Raw genomic sequence first — 23,999 nt, 5'->3', positions numbered from 1 at the left:
CAACCTGGAAGAAATGGACAGATTCTTAGAAATGCACAACCTGCCAAGACTGAACCAGGAAGAAATAGAAAATATGAACAGACCAACCACAAGCACTGAAATTGAAACTGTGATTAAAAATCTTCCAACACACAAAAGCCCAGGACCAGATGGCTTCACAGGCGAATTCTATCAAACATTTAGAGAAGAGCTAACACCTATCCTTCTCAAACTCTTCCAAAATATTGCAGAGGGAGGAACACTCCCCAACTCATTCTACGAGGCCACCATCACCCTGATACCAAAACCAGACAAAGATGTCACAAAGAAAGAAAACGACAGGCCAATATCACTGATGAACAGAGATGCAAAAATCCTCAACAAAATACTAGCAAACAGAATCCAACAGCACATTAAAAGGATTATACACCATGATCAAGTGGGGTTTATTCTAGGAATGCAAGGATCCTTCAATATACGCAAATCAATCAACGTGATACATCATATTAACAAATTGAAGGAGAAAAACCATATGATCATCTCAATAGATGCAGAGAAAGCTTTCGACAAAATTCAACACCCATTTATGATAAAAGCCCTGCAGAAAGTAGGCATAGAGGGAACTTTCCTCAACATAATAAAGGCCATATATGACAAACCCACAGCCAACATTGTCCTCAATGGTGAAAAACTGAAACCATTTCCACTGAGATCAGGAACAAGACAAGGTTGCCCACTCTCACCACTATTATTCAACATAGTTTTGGAAGTGTTAGCCACAGCAATCAGAGAAGAAAAAGAAATAAAAGGAATCCAAATTGGAAAAGAAGAAGTAAAGCTGTCACTGTTTGCAGATGACATGATACTATACATAGAGAATCCAAAAGATGCTACCAGAAAACTACTAGAGCTAATCAATGAATTTGGTAAAGTAGCAGGATACAAAATTAATGCACAGAAATCTCTTGCATTCCTATATACTAATGATGAAAAATCTGAAAGTGAAATTAAGAAACACTCCCGTTTACCACTGCAACAAAAAGAATAAAATATCTAGGAATAAACCTACCCAAGGAGACAAAAGACCTGTATGCAGAAAATTATAGGACACTGATGAAAGAAATTAAAGACGATACAAATAGATGGAGAGATATACCATGTTCTTGGATTGGAAGAATCAACATTGTGAAAATGACTCTGCTACCCAAAGCAATCTACAGATTCAATGCAATCCCTATCAAACTACCACTGGCATTTTTCACAGAACTAGAACAAAAAATTTCACAATTTGTATGGAAAGACAAAAGACCCCGAATAGCCAAAGCAATCTTGAGAACGAAAAATGGAGCTGGAGGAATCAGGCTCCCTGACTTCAGACTATATTACAAAGCTACAGTAATCAAGACAGTTTGGTACTGGCACAAAAACAGAAATATAGATCAATGGAACAGGATAGAAAGCCCAGAGATAAGCCCATGCACATATGGTCACCTTATCTTTGATAAAGGAGGCAAGCATATACAGTGGAGAAAAGACAGCCTCTTCAACAAGTGGTGCTGGGAAAACTGGACAGGTACATGTAAAAGTATGAAATTAGAACACTCCCTGACACCATACACAAAAATAAACTCAAAATGGATTAAAGACCTAAGTGTAAGGCCAGACACTATCAAACTCTTAGAGGAAAACATAGGCAGAACACTCTATGACATAAATCACAGCAAGATCCTTTTTGACCCAGCTCCTAGAGAAATGGAGATAAAAACACAAATAAACAAATGGGACCTAATGAAACTTAAAAGCTTTTGCACAGCAAAGGAAACCATAAACAAGACCAAAAGACAACCCTCAGAATGGGAGAAAATATTTGCAAATGAAGCAACTGACAAAGGATTAATCTCCAAGATTTACAAGCAACTCATGCAGCTCAATAACAAAAAAACAAACAACCCAATCCAAAAATGGGCAGAAGACCTAAATAGACATTTCTCCAAAGAAGATATACAGATTGCCAACAGACACATGAAAGAATGCTCAACATCATTAATCATTAGAGAAATGCAAATCAAAACTACAATGAGGTATCATCTCACACCAGTCAGAATGGCCATCATCAAAAAATCTAGAAACAATAAATGCTGGAGAGGGTGTGGAGAAAAGGGGACACTCTTGCACTGTTGGTGGGAATGTAAATTGATACAGCCACTATGGAGAACAGTATGGAGGTTCCTTAAAAAACTGAAAATAGAACTACCATACGACCCAGCAATCCCACTACTGGGCATATACCCTGAGAAAACCATAATTCAGAAAGAGTCATGTACCAAAATATTCATTGCAGCTCTGTTTACAATAGCCAGGACATGGAAGCAACCTAGGTGTCCATCATCGGATGAATGGATAAAGAAGATATGGCACATATATACAATGGAATATTACTCAGCCATAAAAAGAAATGAAATGGAGGTATTTGTAATGAGGTGGATGGAGTTAGAGTCCGTCATACAGAGTGAAGTAAGTCAGAAAGAGAAAAAGAAATACAGTATGCTAACACATATATATGGAATCTAAGGGAAAAAAAGGTCATGAAGAACCTAGTGGCAAGACGGGAATAAAGACACAGACCTACTAGAGAATGGACTTGAGGATATGGGGAGGGGGAGGGGTGAGATGTGACAGGGTGAGAGAGTGTCATGGACATATATACACTACCAAATGTAAAATAGATAGCTAGTGGGAAGCAGCCGCATAGCACAGGGAGATCAGCTCGGTGCTTTGTGACCACCTAGAGGGGTGGGATAGGGAGGGTGGGAGGGAGGGAGATGCAGGAGGGAGGGGATATGGGAACATATGTATATGTATGGCTGATTCACTTTCTTGTAGAGCGGAGACTAACACACCATTGTGGAGCAATTATACTTCAATAAAGATGTTTAAAAAAAAAAAAAGAAAAAAGAAAGAAGCCAGAAAAAAAAAAAAAAAACTGTAGTAAAATAAGCCTAAGCTTGGAGCCTTAATACATCAAAAATGGATTTCTATTAACCATCATTGGATATAATTTACACCTAAAAAAGGTATGATAGCTGGCAAGGTGCTTACCTTGCTGACTAATTTATTCACTCATTTTTTTTCTTTACCTACTACCTACTGGGGCCAGGCCCTATACTAAGCACTAAGAGAAATAATGCTGAGCAAATCAGAACCAGACTCTGCCCATACAGAGTTTACATTCCACTTTATGTTAAAGACCCAAAGAATTTCCCCAAGTAGGTATAATTTTGAGAGAACTTGGTCAAAAGAAAAGGTTATTTTACCTCTCTGAACTGCAAGAACCAGGGTGGCTGACAGAACGCTTCATCTAGAAATTTAAAAAGAAAATAAGCATAATTCATATGTCAAGTAGAATAAGACAGCTCTAATATATTATTATTATCATAATTAACATAAATTTACTCAAAGAAAAAGATGGCTGGCCAAAAAATTTATTTTTTACAGACCCAAGTAACATTATTAGCACAATATCAAGCTTTCTCCCCAATAATTATTAACTGAAATCTTTCTCAACACATACAAAAACATGCTGGATTATTTTCTCAATATTAAAAACTAAATTTTATAATATATATATAATACATGTGTTTGTATAAAGATATAAAAAACAGTATACTTAACAAGTCCCCAAAAAATCACACTATTTGTGATGAAAAGGAGTATCTAGCAAGCCAGAAAAGAAAATAATCTAATAAATGTCTCTCTCTTTTTTTTAAAAGGCGGAGCTTCTCCTTACCATTCATTATTCAGGTAGCTATTACACAGATGTTCTAAAGTGTGGTTTTCATGGAAAACAGCATTAATAATTCAAGTCTTTTAAGAACTCCGAAGAGGAACCCTAAGCCTCAAATAGGTTTCTAAAAACATACACATAAAATATAAATAAATAAATAAAATCTGAGTCAGCAGAGTATTAATAAATACGACAAATACGAAACATAATTTAGATCTAACTACTCCACCAAAAAAAAGAGGCAGCCAAGTAGATTATTTCAATGCTTAGCAAAGTAGCAAAAAAGCAACGTTTATATCAAAGGCTAAGGATGGTTGCTTTATATACAGGGGCTCAAGAGCCTTACAAGTGAGTCCAAGTCTAACAGTTATGTTACGTAAATGCCTTCTACAGTTGCTCTGAGAAATCCCAGATGAAATGAGAACAATTATGACCCATCCAATTTGTAGTCCAAGGATATCTAATATGATTAAAATAAAGATGCAACTGGACATTAACATCTCCTTTAACAGAAATCACTTCCTTTAGGTTTACTCACGCAGCAACACCCCCACTACAATTATCTGTGGATCAAAATGACAATTGTTTAAACTTCTATGATGATTTGAAATATAACCGAATGCAAGTTATAGAGGGACATGATGAGATAACCATATAAAGTAGTTATAAAGATCAAGTTAATTTTGGAATTCTCAAATTTTTCAGCTTTATTTTTCATTTACTCATGTCGTTAAAAAAAAAGAAAAAGATTTCCTCTTGAAGACTGTCTGACCTTACTTTGCATGCTATGTGTCTCCAGAACTATTTACCGTAAGCCACAATTTTTGCCTTATGTATGAATTAAAACGGCACAGTGAGGAAAAATAAGTGGCCCCTAACCAGTATTTCCTAGATTAACTTATTGGATTTCTTGTAATGTTTTTACTGATAAAAAGTTTTAGTTTAAAAGAGACAGTTATTATAGCTTCTTATACATAAAATACACATATGACCTCTCTGGACTATAGAACATTTATAACAGAAGGCATTCTCCTCAGAAGTTCAATGCAGAAATTAGGCAGGTTTGAGGTGTTTTCATTATATTTGATTCTATAAAGTCTACCTTAAAAAAAATACAGTGTACCCCTTGTATATCAAGCTCAGGAACATAGCACTATACATCCATCTCAAAAGATCAGGACTTTTTGTTCAACTACACATGTTATTTAGCAGTCCACAATAAACCTAAAATTGTTCTAAAAAGCAACATTGTCAAACTGCGTTCTACTAAACAACACAGTCCTCTGAGTTATTAAAAAATAAACAAAAGGGTTCAATCATCAAATAAATTTCAGAAACACTACACACCACGTCTCCTCAGAGATTCATAATACACTTTAGCATAAAAGAGGTTCTAAGAAGTCCTATGTCAGCAAAACCCAATTTGTTTAAGTTAACCTAGAACTTCCCAAACTAATCTGCCCATAAAACTCATTTTCATGGTACACCTATCTCAGAGGACGCTGTTGGTCCATCATAAACTATTTAGAAAACAATGATCTAGAGACTTTCCTAGAGACGCGGTGGTTAAGACTCCGCGCTCGCAATGCAGGGGGCCCAGGTTCGATCCCTGGTCAGGGAACGAGATCCCACGTGCGTGCCGCAACTAAGAGTTTGCATGCCGCAACTAAGGAGCCTGCCTGCCTCAATTAAGGAGCCCATGTGCTGCAACTAAGGAGCCGGTGAGCCACAACTAAGACTCAGTTGCAGAGCAACCAAATAAAAAAAATTTTTAAAAAACACTTTAGGAAAATAATGATCTAAATAAATTTAGGTAATAATCTTTACTAATTCTCATATGACCAAATTTGCTGTGGTGGGTAAGAGAACCTCGGAATAAGTTGTACCCTATTATTTCTGCCAACAAATAGGTCTGCAGGTAATTGCTAAAATAGGAGCCAGGCGGCATTCTTCATTCCACAAAAGGGCTCACGAAAACAGTTTGATGAAAAAAACGTAAGGTTTCATCAAACCTCATCTCACCTCCAAGTTCCCCACAGCATGCTAGGGCAAGTTTATTACCTTGAAAAGGACAACGAATCCATCACCCTTGGCAAAAAGAGTACTCGTTGTTCAGAGTAATCAGAAGGTAAGAACTTAATGTTAAGGACCTAACATTATTAAACAGGTTACATCTACCTCTGACGTAAAAAACACTGTATTTTACAGATGAAAAAAATGAAGTCCAGAGAAATTAAGTAACTTGCCTACTTGGAAGGTTCAAATCCAAATGCTGACTATAAAATACTGTTTCCGCTGTAACATGTTGTTTCGAATCCCTTACAGCTCCTCTAAAGATTTACTTAATTTTATCCCCTTGTGAGTAAATCTTCACCCCATAGTGGTGTTTTTACCAAATAAAAGAGAGTCACAGCACCCACAGAGCACTGTAATATTTTCCTGACACACTGGGGTAAATGGCATAGCCCTTCCAAGGGGAGGGGATCAGGACCTTGGCTCATGTTGAGCCCATCAGCTGAGAGGCTCCCATACATAATCTGAGTACAGTAAAAAAAAAAATTCAACCTGTTGACTATTTCTCTCCTACTGCCAGTTTCCAGCCTTAAAAATAAACACAAAAACAAAACCACATGCAGTATCACTGGAAGAAAAACCAGAAATTCCAACCATTTGAACAGGAGAAGGTGACACAGGAGAAACTAAGGGATCCGGATGGCACAGCTGAAACATCTCGGGTTTAAACTTGGCATTCGCTATCTTCACACATTCCTCAAGCGTTGTGATGAATGTATTACACGTGGCACTAAGTAGAGAAGAGGCTTCATTCATGTTCTGAAAAATTACATGCAAAGAGTTGAACAGACTCACACACAACTATGTGGATTCATGCACCACCTTACCATCAAGCAATGAAACATTACCTTCAATGGATACCTTACTAGGTTATGCTCAAATCTGTTTAAAATGCATTACCTTAGAAAATTAAAGCAATGCATGAATAAGAATTATCTGTCTCTCAGGTAAACAATGTATGAAATTAGACTCCAAGAAAAAAACTCTTGCATTTAAACCAAGTATCATATTGAAAAACTGTGTACAAAAATTTATCTTAAATAAACCTAACCTAGACTGTAAGTTTCTAACTATCAGAATTCCAAAGGTAATCACAGCAGTGGAACACCATGAGGGTTACTGAGTGGCAGGTAGAATTCGTGTCTACCCCACGCACGTTCTCCCATTTCTTCCTTGGTAGAATAAAAACTCCAAGTTCTTTTTGGGACAGCAGAGCGCCTTGCTCCTGGGAGATGAATATAGACTGATCTAAGCCAGTCATGTCTATTCCATGACCCTTTGTCAAATACTCATTTTTCCTAGTTTTCATGGACCCAGACTAAAAAGATAATGAGAAGTCTGCTGGGGTTTCTGGGATTTTCATTCCCTGATAAAAGCAAAGGACAGAAAACTGAGATGGTCTCTCTCCACCCTGGCTACCCCACTGCCTCCTGCTTCTGTGCGAACTTGTAGTCACCTTGAAGGCTCGGGCATGAGGAGAAAAAATCAACACACCAAAAATGGTAGAGTGGAAGGACAGAACAAGATTGGGTCCCCGACACTGTCCCTGAGCCAATGGAGCAGATGTAAGGGCACCTGCCTGCAGAGAGCCTGTGGTGAAACAGCAAGTGCCTTAGGGTTTAATGTACTTGCACCTAAAGGCAACCTACCTCACCTAAGATTCCTCCCTAGTAGGAGAAGGCCACAGGAAAGTAGGAAGATTTCTTGTCCCACTTCTCCCAAGTTAGGCAAAAGGGGACTGGGAACCAGGCTGGGCTTTCACCCAGAGAGCAGTAAGGCTCACTGGTCCTACTTTACCAGAAAGAATGAGCCTATTTCATAGCCAGGTCCCGCAAATCTGAATTTTGATTCCTACATCACTGCTCTGAGAATGATTCTTTTTTTAAGTTAGTTTATAAAGCTAAATTATTAACCCTCAGTAGTTAAGCTAGGACCTAATTACAAAAGAAAGAGAACAGCAGTTGTCCAATGAACTCATGCAGTGAGTCTGGAGAACAAAGCGGGTAATGCGTCTTTCCCACCCCAACCACCAAATAATTAATTGGCTGCAAAGACAGGCCTTAATTCCTTGGAGAAATGTGCTGCTTGCTGCTTTACTCTGGTTATACAGACATAGTCTAAAAGATCCTACAAACTTCCAGATAGTCTACAGTACGAAGAGGTCTGAATAGCTGAGAATAACTCATTTTGAAAATGCCTCTCTGTCATCTTATGTAAGAAGCTCACCCACCATGTGCTGCAAAGCATAACCAGACATGAAAGGATCATCTTGGATATACCTCTATGCTGGGAGATGAATGATTCTCATCATGGTGAACAAATTCTTGGATCGTATGAACTTGCTTCATTAGGAGGTCACAGTAGAGGCGAAGCTCAGACATTTTGGTTTTCAGAGATTCACTGGTTTCACTTATTTCTGAAAGGAACATTTGCAAACATTCAATTAGGCCATTTTCATACTTCAGAGGCAAAACAACAAAATGGAATCATTAAAAAGTAAGGCAATCTCAGCCATCTTGGACCCTGTGGAGGCCTGCTGGGAACAGGACTTCTAAAACGACAAATATGTCTGGAAGGCTGTGGTCCAAGGCCATTTTTGCTGGCTATAAGCGGGGTCTACGGGACCAGAGGGAGCACACAGCTCTCCTGAAAATTGAAGGTGTATATGCTCGAGATGAAAATGAATTCTATCTAGGCAAGAGATGTGCTTACGTGTACAAAGCAAAGAACAACACAGTAACTCCTGGTGAAAAACCTAACAAAACCAGAGTAATCTGGGGAAAGATAACTCGTGCTCATGGAAACAGTGGCATGGTTCGTGCCAAATTCCGAAGCAACCTTCCTGCTAAGGCCATTGGACACAGAATCCGTGTGATGCTGTACCCTTCAAGGATTTAAACTTACTGAAAAGTAAATAAATAAAAGTGTGGATTTGTTCCCTTATTTAAAAAAAAAAAAAAAAGTAAGGCAATAGATATGAATACCTGTAGCTTAAGAGGTGTGAGACCTTGGAAATAGAATATAAGGTTTTCCCTGAGGAAACATCTTCTCTTTAGATAGCTGGAAAAAACTGGCAGTCATATGTCTGACATGAAGTTTAGGTAGATTAATTTCCAGAGACAGGCTGATGACAATGAATGCCTTATACAGGATATTTCCATTCCATTACGCATCTTTAATTTGATAAGCACTTGTATTTCTTTTTTTGTGAATTGGCTTTTCTTGTCCTTTACACATTTTTCCAGTTCTGATGTTTGGTTTTTCTCTTAGTAATATATAAATTGCTAAATTTATAATTTATAAAAGTTCTTACGCATTAAAGATAGCAATCTTTCATCCCTCCAAAATACTGCAAATACTTTTCAAGATCTGTCAGCTTTCTTTCAGTTTTCTTTATTGTATTTTGGTATACAGAAGTTTTTAACTTTTATGTAGTTACAACTGCTCTATATAAACATTCATTTATTTTCTTCTGTTCCTTTCACAGCTTTGTTTTCACATAATATTGGTTTAAGAATTTTTTTAAATTAAGAGCCTATGTTCCTTTCTTTAATATATCCAGACAGACTAAACATCCAGCCATAATCTCAGCCACTCACTTACCAATACCTTCTAAACTAGATGTGTAAGCAGCAGAGGAAGGAAAAAAAGTATACACAGTAGATCCTGGTGCTTCTCCATATTCCTTGAGCCAGTGGCACTGCTTTGTGGTACTAGTCATGAAGCCCCTCTAGCCAGAGTAGACCAAAGCAGCTCTATCTGCCCATTTAACCTAATCTAAATTAATTTTTACCCAAGTTTAAGTCCATTCCTTCTTTTTAATTGTAGTAATATATATATATATATAACAAAATGTACTATTTTAACCATTTTTAAGTATACAGTTCGATGGCATTAAGTACATTCACATTATTGTACAACCATCCATCTCCAGAACTTTTTCATCTTCCCCAACTGAAACTCTACACACATTAAACACTAACTCCCCTTTTCCCCCTCCCTTAACCCCTAGAAATCACCATTCGACTTTCTGTCTCTATGAATTTGACGACTCTAGGTACCCCACGTAAGTGGAATCATACAATATTTGTCTTTTTGTGACTGGCTTATTTCACTTAGCATATATTCAAGATTCATCAGGGTAGTATCTGTCAGAATTTCCTTCCTTTATAAGGCTGAATAATATTCCATTTTATGTATATACCATACTATGTTTATCCATTCATCTGTCTATAAACATTTGGGTTGTTTCTACCTTTTGGCTATTGTGACTATTCATTCCCTCTTTTTTTTTTTTTTTGATGTGGACCATTTTTAAAGTCTTTATTGAATTTGTTACAATATTGCTTCTGTTTTATGTTTTTTTGTTTTCTGGTCGCAAAGGCATGTGGGATCTTAGCTCCCCAATCAGGGATGGAACCCGCACCCCCTGCATTGGAAGGCGAAGTCTTAACCACTGGACCACCAAGGAAGTCCTCATTCCTTCTCATCCTACCCTTAACCACACTCTATCTGTGATGTTCTTTCATATATCTGAAAACTGTTATAAATTCAATCCTTAGCCTTCATTTTTCAATAACCCATAATTTAGTTGTTTTCACTAACTTAAATAACTTCTATTGTTTTTTAATTATGAAAGTAATACATAGTGACAATTTTTGAAAATCAAAAATATATAGGAAAAAAGACTGCAATCTCACTACCAAGATATAAATACTGTTATTATTTTCACATTATATCTGCATATAATTGAACTAATACCATATATTATTTGCTTGGCTTTTTATTTTCTTTTTGGCCACAGATGCGTAGCTTGCGGGATCTTAGTTCCCCGACCAGGGATTGAACCCAGGGCCACGGCAGTGAGAGCGCCGAGTCCTAACCACTGGACCAACAGGGAAGTCCCTTGCTTTGCTTTTTAACGGGCAATATCTGTAGCTGGTAAAGTCAAAAGGTACGGTCAAAGGGTATAAAGTGAAAAGTGAGTCTCTCCCACAAATTCCCTTTCCAAAGGTAACAGCTTGACCAATCCTTACATACCTTTCCTAAGCTGGCCAAGGAGTGGCTATGTAATTCTGAATCCTGCTTTTTTCAATTAACACTTAACTCTGGGCATTTTCTCACATCATTAAAATTCCTTGTAAACATTTTACTGGCTACATAATATATCAGCCTATGAAAGCACTATATAGTTTACTGAACCATTCCCCTAAATTTAAACCTTGGTAATGTTTATAAATTTTTTCACTATAATGAACATCTATGTACATAGATCTTCTACATTTCTGATTATTTCTTTGGGATAAATTACTATAAGTGAACAGGACAGTTTACATTTATATTTAAGAAAATATTCTCACCACAAAGGAAAAATTTAGAGTTACCTTTTTCTTTTTTAGTCCTAGTATCAGACAAACAGGCTTTGGAGCTCCCCAGAGCAACCAGCCACCTTTGTCTTTCAGCTGCATTCACTGCCTTCATGTAGAAATGCTGCTCTCCTGGAATGATTAATTCCATTCTTGTGTTGTCTGCTGAATGGACTACGATGATAAACAAAGGGGAAATATAGTCACGGACTCAAGTAATTTGTGGAGAATCAAATCATCACTTACACAGTATTAGATGTTTCAGACCTAAAACAACAAACTCTGATTCAAGAGGCAGGCAGTGCCACCTCCTTAAGGGGCTATCCAGGGGCACCCTCCAAGCCACCATTCTCACATATACCCAGGCTGGCAGTGGTGTCAAAGTGGTGGTACCATATGAACAGAAAACAACAACAAATTAACTACTGAAAAGTGAGATCTAAGAACTCCCTCCCCTGGGGCCACCGGTACCTCTGTCACACTTATCACACTCTTTTTTACTAATTTCTTTGAAAGCAGTTTGTGTTTTGGTACACCGCCCACCCCCCACCCAAGCCTAGGATAGTGCCTGGCATAAAGTGCAATAAATGGTAACTAAGGTAACCTTCCATCAGAACAACAGTCCGCAACTAATGAGCATCTCATAACCACCTGGAAAGCCTAAGTGTTTTGAAAATCTCCTCTTCCCCTCCACCCTCCTCTCCCTCTCCTACACACACCCCCATCTTGGATCTCTGACAAAAGAGAGCTAACCATATTGTATGCTGAGCCAATTCTAAATCTTTGTTGTAAGATGAATTTGTGTTACATTGTCATTAATCAACAAATATTTACTCTGCTCAGAGCAGTGCTGGTAGAGGGGAAGACAGGAGAGGAGAAGAAAGGTGTCTTTGCTCTAACAGAGGGAACAATTTTATCCAGGAAACAAACCAATACACTAAAAATAAAACACCTAAACATTGAACTCTTTGGTACAGAGACTTCATGTGTGATTATAATGAAAGGTGAGAAGAGGCAGGAAGTTAAAAAGTCTTCAAGAAGAAGGATTTGACGACAGCAGAACTTGGTTAAGAGAAAAACAGCACAAGAAAAGGCCTAGATAAAGAACTAAACACAATATGTACTGAGGATATCAGGAGACAGGCCTAAATAGAGCCTTGTGTTGGATTACAAAGTAATGATATATTCGTGAATAAACAAGCTGAGTGGAGCCAAATTATGACGGGCCCTGAGTGTCTGGCAGAAGCCCTAATTTAGATGATTAATTACGGAAAACAATGACAAGATGCTCAGTGTACTATGGCAAATAAGTGCCACAAAAACTTTGCTATCTTATTATTCTACTTATATAGACCATTCTATATAAGTAGATACAGATTGTAAAAAATATGATCATGCAACAATCAATGATGGGCGCAAAAAATTTTTGGCTAGGATAAAACTACTGAAATCCCAAAGCTCCAGGAGTAACTCTTTTTTGCTACTTGCTAATACTAGTGAAAGCACCAATAGCTACCTTAAAAGAAAACAATGCTCTAATTTCCAAAGATGTTGCTACAAAATGAAACTACAATAAGATTTAGTTTCATTTTTAAAAATACCAGAATTTATGTGTCAGTCAAGGGTTGTCCCCTCCAAAGTAGTTACCTGAGAAGGCAACAAACTTAAGAACAATGCTCCCAAAACATCAAGCTCCTAGGAAAAAATAAATTAAGACCTCTACATGCAAAACTGCAAAACATTACCAAGAGAAATCAAAGACCTAATTAAATACAGGAATATACCATGCTAATGGATCAGAAGACTCTTGTCAAGAATACACTTCTCCCAAAATTGATGTATAGATTCAATGTAACTCCAATCAAAATTCCAGCAGGTATTTGTGGAAATTTATAAGCAGATGTTAAAACGTATAAGGAAATGCAAAGGGCCAATATTAGCCAAGACACTGCTGAAAAAGAACAAAGTGAGAAGAGTTAGGCTATCAGATAGTAAGAAGTATAAAGTTAAAGAAATCAAGATAGTGTGATATTGACACAAGGATAGAAAAACAGGCCCATGAACAAAAGACAGTCCCCAAAAAACCCACACATACATGGTCACTTGCTTCGTGATGACCTTACAGTGCAATCGGTGAAAGGTTGCTCTTCTCAATAAATGGTGCTCAGTCAACTGGAATCTTGACTCCTACCTGACACCATATATAAAAATGAACTTTAAAAAGGAACGAAATTGAGTCATTTGTTGAGACGTGGATGGATCTAGAGACTGTCATACAGAGTGAAGTAAGTCAGAAAGAGAAAAACAGATATCGTATATTAACGCATGTATATGGAACCTAGAAAAATGGTACAGATGAGCCGGTTTGCAGGGCAGAAGTTGAGACACAGATGTAGAGAACAGACATATGGACACCAAGGGGGGAAAACTGCGGTGGGGTGGGGATGGTGTTGTGCTGAATTGGGCGATTTGGATTGACATGTATACACTGATGTGTATAAAATTGATGACTAATAAGAACCTGCAGTATAAACAAACAAACAAAACAACTAATACTAAACTTTCATTGGGTTATTTGTATGGAAATATGTTAATATAAATGTTTCAGACATTACATGAAATTTCTAAAAATCTTATATGTTCTGGTATAATGTTATAAGTCATAATTCTAGTTATTACTTTAAAATGTATATCTCAGAAATAAAAAAAATTTAAAAAATGAATTTTACGTCAACCACCAACCTAAAATAGACCTAAATATAAAAGGTAAAACAATAAACCTTCAACAAGATTTCTTAAATAGGACATAAAAAGTTCTAATTAAAAAATTTTTTGACAAATTGGGTATTACTGAAATTAAAAACTTCTGTCCATCAAAAGATACCATTAACAGAATGAAAACACAAACTACAGATCAGGAGAATTATCTGCAATACGAAAACTCATTCAGACTATACGAAGAACTCCTACAAATCAATGTGAAAGATAGCCCAGTTTAGAAATTGGGCCAAAGACTTGAAAAGGGACTTCAAAAGAAGAGGATGTTCAAATGCCTAATTAATATCTGAATAAATACTCAACATCATTAGTTATTGAAAAAAATGCAAGTTAAAACCACCATGAGAGGGACCTCCCTGCTGGTGCAGTGGTTAAGAATCCACCTGCCAATGCAGGGGACACGGGTTCGAGCCCTGATCCGGGAAGATCCCACATGCCGAGGAACAACTAAGCCCGTGTGCCACAACTACTGAGCCTGCGCTCTAGGGCCTGCGAGCCACAACTACTGAGCCCGCATGCCACACCTACTGAAGCCCGCGCGCCTACAGCCTGTGCTCCGCAACAAGAGAGGCCACCGCAATGAGAAGCCTGCGCACAACAAAGAGTAGCCCCCGGCTTGCCGCAACTAGAGAAAGCCCGTGCGCAGCAACGAAGATCCAACGCAGCCAAAAATAAATAAATAAATAAATTTAAAAGTGATTCAATCCATTAGTGTTTAAAAAAAAAAAAACCACCATGAGATAGCACTAGGTACAGTAGAAGAATTCAAAATCTTCAAATTGCTAATAGTAAGCTTTGGCAAGGATGAAAAGCAACTGAAACTCTCATACTAGTTGAAAAACAAATTGGTATGATTACTTTCGTAAACAGTTTGGCATTATCTGAGACAAAAAGTCTCTCCTTGATCAAACTTGTTGGGCTCTTCTGAACCCTCTGCTTGACCAGGCCCAATCTGGGGCTTCCGGCTCTGTCCTAGTAGAGTCCACTTTTAGCAAATATCCTGCTAAGTCAGTTTAGCCAGAATCCCCCACCCTCAATATCTGATCACCCTCCTTATCTGACCAAATTCCACTTCCCACCACACCCAGGTAATATCTGATCACCCTGACCTGCCTCCAATAAGAATCCTGTTAGGTCTGTTCAACCAGAATCCCCCTTTATCTCTGAAGTTTCCTCCTTGCAATTTTCCATCCACTGATTCCCCCATCCCGCTCCCTGCCACTCTGTTCCTTGGCTATAAACTCCCACTTTTCCTTGTTGTATTCAGAGTTGAGCCCAATTTCTCTCCCCTACTGCAAAACTCCATTGCAGTAGCTCCTATACCTATTCTAATAGACCTGAGTAAAGTCTGCCTTACTGGGTTTTTTTAATAATTTTTTTTTAATTGAGGTATAGTTGATTTACAACATTATACTAGTTTCAGCTGTACAACATAGTGATTAAAAATTTTTATAGACTATACTCTACTTATAGTTATTATAAAATATTGCCTACACTCCCTGTGTTGTACAATACATCCTTATAGCTTATTTATTTTATACACGGTAGTTTGTGCCTCTTAATCTTTTACCCCTATCTTGCTCCTCCTCCCTCCCCTCTCCCCACTGGTAACCACTAGCTTGTTCTCTACATCTGTAAGTCTGCTTCTTCGTGCCTTACTGCTTTAACAAAAGTCAAGAATAGTATTTTCTTTAATATCTGTTAAAGTTGAATGTATGAATATTCAATGTCTCCCTTAGCAATTCCACTCCAGTTCTAGATATATACTGAACAGGAATGCATATATATGTTCAACAAAATAAATATATGAGAATGTTTATGGCAGCTTTACTTATTATAGTCCCAAAATGGAAACAAAGTGGAAAAAACAAATGAACACCCATCAATAAAAGCTGAATGTATGAATATTCAATGTCTCCCTTAGCAATTCCACTCCAGTTCTAGATATATACTGAACAGAAACGCATATATATGTTCAACAAAATAAATATTTGAGAATGTTTATGGCAGCTTTACTTATTATAGTCCCAAAATGGAAACAAAATGGAAAAAACAAACAAACCCCCATCAATACTAGAATGGAAAGCCAAACTGTGGGACAATCACACAATAAAAATATTACACATCAGGAAGAATGGTGAACTGTTACAAAGAACATAGATGAATTTCACAAATATAATGTTGAGTTAAGCCAGACACAAAAGAAAACATTGATTTATTCCATTTATATAATGTTCAAAAGCAGGCAATACTTAAATATGGTGATAAAAGTCAGATTAATGGTAACCTTTTAGAGAGATTAGTGGCTGAGGTAACATGATTATTATCCCAGCATCTAGAATGCTGATAATATTCTAATTCTTGATCTGGGTGGTGATTACACAAGTGTATTCACTTTGTAGGCATTCTTAAGGCTGAATATTGAAGATTTGTGCCCATTTCTGTATCTTATTCGTTAAACAAATAACAATGACAACAAAAATGCTGCCATGCCTTGAAAAAGTGCTAGAGTTGCCTTAAGAATTCTGCCACTAACAGTCTTTTAAATATGCTCAAGGTTGTCAAATCTTTGAACTTTGAATGTAGTTTGATTTCTGACAAGAGTCAGGATCTCATTTGGAATCAAATATGAAGAATAAGATGAGATAAAACCATTATTTTTTTTTATATCTTTTTTTTTTTTTTGGCCGCAGTGCGTGGCATGTGGGATCTTACCCCAACCAGGTACCAAACCCTGTGTGCCCCCTGCAGTGGGATCACAGAGTCTTAACCACTGGATGGCCAGGGAAGTTCCCATCATTTTTTTAAAAAATAAAAATTCATGCTTTGAATGTGCTTTTCTTGTGTGATTTATAAAAATAAAACAAAATTACACCTCATATAGTTCAGGGAATATGCAAGTAACAATGCTGAAGTGTTTCTATGTCTTATGTAGCCATGACCCCCTGTAGGGTTTAACACGCCCTTCTCTAGTGCTTTATTTTTTCCTTCAATTCTCTTTGAAGAATTCAATACTTTTCATTACCATTTTGTCTGATTTCTCCTACCTACTCGCACCCCACATATCCCAACCACACACACAAATGAATCAATGGTCCATGAAACCTTCCTTCATGAAAATTACAGCATGACTTACTGCTTTTTTCTCCCCTTTTGAAAAAGCACAGTATGGAAAAGGAGTGGGGAAGGTAACTTTACAGTAGAGAAATCTGACAGACACTACCTCAGACAGGTGGTCAAGGTTAATGTCAAGAGTGATATGTCAGCTCTCTCGGGTCCTCACTTCCAGGATGACCAAGAAAAGAAGGAACAACGGTTATGCCAAAAAAGGGCCATGGCCACGTACAGCCTATTCACTGCACCAACTTTGCCCAATGCGTGCCCAAGGACACCATTAAGGTCATTAATTAGAACAGTAGAGGCCGCGGCCATTGGGGACATTTCGGAAGTAAGTGTCTTCGATTCCTATGTACTTCCCCACCTGTACTTACATCGAAACTACATTACTGCGTGAGTTGTGCCAGTCACAGCGAGATAGTCAGGAATCGTTCCCATGAAGCCCATCCCAGATGGACCAAACACTCCCACCCCAGTTTAGACCTGCGGAAGCTGCCCCATGACCTCCACCGAAGTCCATGTAAAGAGCTAAGTCCTTATAGACTGAAAAAAAACCATCCTCTCCAAAAAAAATATTAAAATGGAAATTATACATTGGAAAAAAAAATGGTATATCATATTGATAGCATGTACTCCTGATATGATGTGATCTTCCTCCCTAAAACCCATAACCCCAGTCTAATCATGGGAAAAACACCAGACAAATTCCAATAGAGGAGCTTCCTACAATATTCCTGACCAGTACTCCCTGAAACTCTCAAGATCATTAAAAAAAGAAGAAGAAAAAGAAAGGAAAAACATCTCTATTACCCAGAAGAGCTTATTTCCAATTCAGCAAAGAACCAGAGTTTATGACTCTGAGTTCATACTTTATCAAAAACCTACTGCACTGGCCTCATCATCTTTAGAGTTCAGCTTCCAATCTTTACAACACGTTTCAATGAAAATGAAAGAAAACACTTGTAGACTCAGCATGGACACTAAAGTGGCATCCACAAGAAATTGCTTTTTCAAGTCCACATTGGAAGACTAGCACTAGTACTTCGAATTTCAATTCAAAGTATATTTATAGAGGGAGAAATATCAAAAACTGTGCCTAACAATGCTAAGTGCCACTCCTGAATGCTAAGGAGATAAATGGCATTAGAAGATTCCTTCCTGGTTAGAAATGCTTTTCTCCTCTTTTTGCAGCATGCTGAAGAACCCTTTACTTACCTAACTACAAATTCAACTAATTCCATATATTCACTTACCTTTAATTTCACAAACTGCCATCTTTATACTTCCTTTGCTCCCTTTGCAAACATCATCTTGTGAATCATAGTAGGACAGGATTCCATTATCTAAAACAAACCAACGAGGCTGCCAACCTACAAAGATCATAAATAACAAAATAGCAATAAAAAAGTACTTTAATCACACAGAAAACTATGATTACAAAATTTACCATCCATGTCATTCCTTGGCTGTAAACTAACATTCTGACAATGAAATTCTTAATTGCCAAGATCTGCCCAAAATACTCTTGCTAGGAGAGGATCTAGGAGAAACCTCTAAATCAGAATAAATATGGGGAATAATACCTTTATTCTGGCTTACAACCTTCTCATTAACAACCCATCAGACCCATCTTCAAAAATAGCCCTATACACAGAATGCAACACAACTGCCCCTTTTTTCTAAGGGAAACAGAGTCAGGTTACAACATAATGGAAAAAGCAACAGAAGACATGGATTCTAGCCCTAGTTTTGCTATCATTCTTTGTCCCAGGTTGAATAACCTGAGACAAATCTTTCATCCCAATAAATATCAAAAATTCCCAGTCTCCAAAATGAGTGAAGTGAACAAGAAGACCTCTCAGGTGCCACCTAGCCCTCTAATTCTGCAATGTGGCTTTCTTCTCTCCTATAAAATACTCTGCCTAAGCCAACTCCCTTGCACACAGTGAGCGCTGAATGAATTACAGCCTCTCACACAGAAGTTGCATACCCTGTGGTGAGAGCATGGAGCCACCACTCCTCTCTCCTTGCCCTGCTGTTGCACAGCTCAGGCAGAAATGGTAGAAATTGAAATCATTCAATTAGCATTGACTCAATGACTACAGCACACAACTGTCACAGACTTGGCTCTAATGCGAAGCTGGGGGTGATGATGGCTTTCCTTGAAGCTCAACTCCCACTCTTGCAAGCCAAACTCAGTGTTCCCTGAAATCTTATCAAGCATGCCACTAATGTACAATAGTTCACTGATTAATAACATGGTGACCATGCCGGAGGCAGTGCGACTGCCCTTGTTCTTTCTGTGACTGTTAAATTACCATTCAGCCTGGTCACTTTAGACACTATCTGCTATATTAATCAGTTCAGTTTTTCTGGGCCAAACAGTACCAAGACAGTGACAGACAGGGGAATCATTCTTACATCCTGATATAGACCCAGGATTTACCTCCCCAAAAGGCTTTACCTATAACACTTTTGAAATGACAATGCTGAGTCATCATAAAAAGATTAACAGCAGGGAATGTGATAATACAGTTCAGAGGGATGGATATCCAAAACCAAGTTTCAGAGGCTTGGAAAATTCTTTTTATGAAACTCTATATTCCTTAATGAGGTCTAGCAAATTAGAAGGTAAGTTCTTCTGGTACATGAACTTTAGCTTGTTCATCACTGAATTCCCAAAACCTGCGAAAGGTGCTTGGCACACAACAGGTGCTAAAAAAAAATGTACTTCTCAAGTGATTGAATGAATGAATGATTACAAAAAACTGAGATATTGCCTGTTACCCATGAGAGTACAGATACGCAGTATATCCAGTATATCCATAATGTATTGGGCATGCATAGAAATGATGAAAATGGTATATTTCCAAACATTAATTCACCTTGGCAAACAAATTATAAGAAGGTTATGGTGAAAATACACTCCTCTACCCCCAGTCTAGTGTGCCTACAGGACAAATTGTGATTTTGTAAGCCTGCATTATTGTGATTCAATATCTCTTTAAAATAAATACTGAGCAAAATGATTCATTTAGAATTTGTACCAACTTGAAAAGTGACTATAGTTAAGTATATTAATCTAACTAAGACTGTTAATGATCTCTACATACCTCTTTGAAGAAATAGTTAATAAAACAATCTCTAATTGATTCACACATATATATAAGGGCTATATTTGTGAAAAAAAAATCATAGGTATTCCCTTTTCTAATACCTTTTCAAAACACACATTCTTTTTTATCCCAAACTACCAAATGAAATTCTTATTCTCTGCAAAGGATTCCTAAAGAACACTGTCATCAAACTGGAAGGTTCCTTAAAGATCACTTAGTATGAACAGCTATTCATCCTTCTGACCTAAGATGAACTAAAAGTAATAATCAGCATGCCATTGAGCCAAATTTAAATTTTAAAAATAGAATTCTTCCAAACAAAAGATTTCATTTCATCAAGCTTCTACACCGCATACTAGCAGTTAACTTAAATGCTCTGCAAAGATTAAAACCTTAAGTACACAACGTTAAAAGCTCAACCAGCTGGTGCTCAGCGACAGGAGATGATAAAGAGGGTCACTAAGACCACATTTAGCTCCAGGAATAAATTTTGACTCACCTTAGTAATCACCCATTGCTCTGGGCTATGCATAAGATCCTCACATGACCTCCCAAGACACTGTGCGCTTAGAATGTTTGCAGTGAGATGATCATCTGCGTCTCAAAGCATAGTAACTACCATCTCAAAGTTAAACTAAACAGTATAACTGTTCTCACAACAGCCCATGTGAAAATGCCTAATAAAAAAAATTTGCCTCATTTTTTAAATGTTTCCTGTTAAAACATACCAGTTACAGAAATAAAATGTTTGACATTTTAATGCAAACAAAACATCCATGTATCATAAATGTTAAAGCATTCCCTGCTATAAATCTGTCTTTAACATTCCAATTAATCAAAAAAACAGAGACAATTGTAGCTCAGTGCTTACGTCTTTAAGTGTTTATATGCAAATTTTGCACAAGGTCAGATGGACACAAGTTGAATGTCTGATACAATTACTAAGGGGTTCAATACTTTTGGCAGAGTGAACAAGTGGGCAGCAAATCAAGATTGGCCTATTACACTAAACCAAGAAATCTGTTTGCTATTTAATCTTACTTTAAATCCACTCCCCTTCCTCTAATTTGGTGAGATCACAGAATTCTGCAGTTGGAAGACACCTTCAGGATAAACTAGTTGATCACCCCGGCCCTATGAGACAGATCTTGAGAGAAAAAGTGACTTGTCCTTACTGTTAGCTGATGGCAGAGATGTGACTACAACTCAGATTTAAGGCTCTTTTAATAAGCCAGACTGTTGGTGTCATGGAAAAGGGCCCTCCCCTGCTGGTCTCTCATTTCTACAGAAACACCTAGTTCTTTGGAGTTCTTCCTTTCAACACACTTCATGAGTAAAACTGACTTGCCTGCTCCACCTTCTGTGTCTTGCACTTTCTCCCACAATTTCTCACACACTTACCTGAATACCAAAACATAAGGCTAACTCATTGACAATCAACCCCTAAGAGAATATAATCTGGGAACAGCTTCCAAAATCTTGCTTGCTATGCTTGAACAACTTCAACGAGAGAACTTTTAAAATAAACCGTGTCGCTAAGGAAAATTAAAAGAAACAGTGAAAAGATTTCCTAAAACGAAATCTTGATTTTAAAGGGCCCATTACAGTCCTATGCCCCAACAACTCAGTTATCAACAAAATGCTGAATTAAGTGTGAGTAAAGGCGGAGACTGCAACAACACACGTAGAGTGACTAAGAATGGTTTCGGAAGCTACAGGAGAAAACAGAAGTATTATTACACGGGCAAAGGAATGGTCAGGTGCACTTCCCACCCTCAGGATGGTGCGCAGCCTCGAACTGTCCCCTGCAGAGGCCAGATGGGCACTTACAAGGGACAGAGAGCGATTAAGCCCGGAAACCAGACAGAGCCGATTCGCTGTGAGGGTCCCCGCCGGCCTGGCGGAGGGAGGAGGAGCCCCTTAACCCCCTTCTCCGCAGCCTCCCCGCCTGAGCCCGTCCAAGTCCTCTCCCCGCCGCCCCCACCCCCCACCGCCGGTCAGCCGAGCCCTCATACCGGTGAGATAGTTGGTCCACTTGTACAGAACTCCCTCCATGCTTCAGAGCCCGGCGCCGCGCATCCTCCTGGCCCAGCGCCGGCCGCGGTGAAGGGGGAAACGCGGGGCCTGGGCAGCCCCTCCCGGCCCGCCCGGGCCCCTCCCCGGGCGCACCCAGCCGGCACAGAGCAGCCCTCAGCCCGCGCGTGCTGCCGGGACGTGGCGACCCTCAGAGGCCGGGACGGCGGCCGCCGCGTGGTGCTTGGGGGCCTTGAGACATCCCCGGGCGAGCCCCGGCGGCGGCGGCGACAAAGTCGGGACCGCGGCCGGCCTCCCGCTCGCGCTTCCACCGCCCGGCTGCTCCCTTCCGCGCCCCGGCGCTCCTTCCTCCTCGCCCGCCGTCCTTTCCCCCCCGGTCTCTCGTTTGTTTTCATTGACCCCGACGTCGCTTTCACTTCCTGGATGAAAGGGGCCGGCTCGTCCCGGGAAACCCCTCCCCGGCGGCGGGGCTGGAGGAGCGGGCGCGGCCTGCAGCCACTCCGCCGAGCCGGAGGCTGCGCGAGGAGGGCGGGCCGGAGCCGTGACTCCTCCTCATCCTACCACAGGCCCTCGGCTGGCGGCCCTGGGCTCCAGCTCTCACCCCGGACGCTGAGACCCGGACCGACGGCCCCCCCCGGGGCCTAAACCTCAGGGCCCAGGACCGGCGGACTCGGACCTGGCTGCGTGCGCAGCCCCCGGGCCGACCCGAGGACTAGCCGCCCCCTCTCCCCCACCCACGTCGCACTCATAGGCCTCTCAGGTTTTCCTGTAACTGAGCCTCAGGTCTTTCTGGTGGTGGTTTTGTTTTTTTTTTTTAAAAAAACCTCCTATTTATGTTTCCTTCGTATCCTTCTCCCATTCAGGGGGTCCGAGAAATTATCTTCTAGAAAGTCAGTGTGCCTTTCAGAGTCCTCCTGCAAGGAACCGCGAGGGGCCCCAAGGAACTGTCACCACGCCGACAATGAATCTTAGCCACAACTTCATTTAGAATATAAAACACGGAAGCAAGCGTTGGACTTTATTTTAAAAATGGAAGTTTTCTCTAGCCTTTATAATTTTTTTAAATCCTGTTTGGAAATGACCATCCCCTTGTATAACTGACAATAATTTTCAGATTTCTGGAATTTCACAAGCTTTAAGCAAAGCCGATATAAGCAGGCTCAGTGCTGCGGCTTTTAGGCTTTTAGCATCACTGAGGCGGATAACACCTCCCCTTCCAGAGCCTAATCCAGGCCTTCGTTGAGGTCCTAGTTTGGGTAAAAGTCTTTGGGTATTCGCTTGGAAATACGGCGAATTGACGGATAGATGGACAGATGGAAATGTATTTAATAAATTGAATACGTATAGTTAAATGTTAATGATAGAATCCAAGTAGTGAATATAAGGCCGCGGTGATGGGGTCGTAAAATTTATTCTGTATGTTGTAAAGTTCTTCATGCTAAAATGTTGGGGGTGAGGATATAAGGCTGGCTTTGTGTCGGACTTGGTCAAATCCCTGCTGCGTATTAGCGGTGAGATTGAAACAGGATGCCCAATACTCAAATTACTTCGTTTTCTCGTCTGTGGAATGTGGATAATTACCTATCTCGCAGAGTTGGTAAGAAAAGCAAAACTGTTAAGAGCTTTACCCGCACTCCTAGAAGCCCTCAAATCAAGGGCGACCGCGAGTGGTGAGAAAAGGAAATGCAAACCAGCAGCCGGTTCCGAATCGCTGGAGTCGGCTCTGGGGAACCGCCGTTAACCCCGCTGCGG

The 23,999-nt window shown here is 39.3% G+C and overlaps 2 protein-coding genes across 2 annotated transcripts in view; one reads left to right on the top strand and one right to left on the bottom strand.

Annotated features, from left to right (window-relative positions):
• Positions 1–22,625, bottom strand: part of PLEKHA3 (pleckstrin homology domain containing A3) — a 31,667-nt gene extending 9,042 nt beyond the window's left edge. The window contains exons 1-6 of the mRNA XM_061202663.1: positions 22,229–22,625; positions 18,351–18,467; positions 11,221–11,376; positions 8,116–8,252; positions 6,431–6,595; positions 3,294–3,337 (exon numbers count right to left, since the gene is read on the bottom strand). Of these exons, the coding sequence (XP_061058646.1) occupies positions 3,294–3,337; positions 6,431–6,595; positions 8,116–8,252; positions 11,221–11,376; positions 18,351–18,467; positions 22,229–22,268 (659 nt within the window). The 5' untranslated portion in view covers positions 22,269–22,625. The remainder of the gene's footprint in view (positions 1–3,293; positions 3,338–6,430; positions 6,596–8,115; positions 8,253–11,220; positions 11,377–18,350; positions 18,468–22,228) is intronic.
• LOC133099163 (large ribosomal subunit protein eL33-like) lies at positions 8,348–8,772 on the top strand. Its single transcript, XM_061202650.1, has one exon. The coding sequence runs from the start codon at positions 8,402–8,404 to the stop codon at positions 8,732–8,734; it is 333 nt and encodes a 110-aa protein (XP_061058633.1). The 5' UTR covers positions 8,348–8,401; the 3' UTR covers positions 8,735–8,772.
• Positions 22,626–23,999: the final 1,374 nt, after the last annotated feature.

The sequence above is a fragment of the Eubalaena glacialis genome, chromosome 1, assembly GCF_028564815.1.
Source record: "Eubalaena glacialis isolate mEubGla1 chromosome 1, mEubGla1.1.hap2.+ XY, whole genome shotgun sequence".
Lineage (NCBI taxonomy): Eukaryota > Metazoa > Chordata > Mammalia > Artiodactyla > Balaenidae > Eubalaena > Eubalaena glacialis.
This window is presented reverse-complemented; position numbering and strand designations above follow the sequence as displayed.

Excerpts from the sequence above, each read along its gene's own strand:
- LOC133099163 (XM_061202650.1), top strand. The coding sequence starts at position 8,402 with ATGTCTGGAAGGCTGTGGTCCAAGGCCATTTTTGCTGGCTATAAGCGG.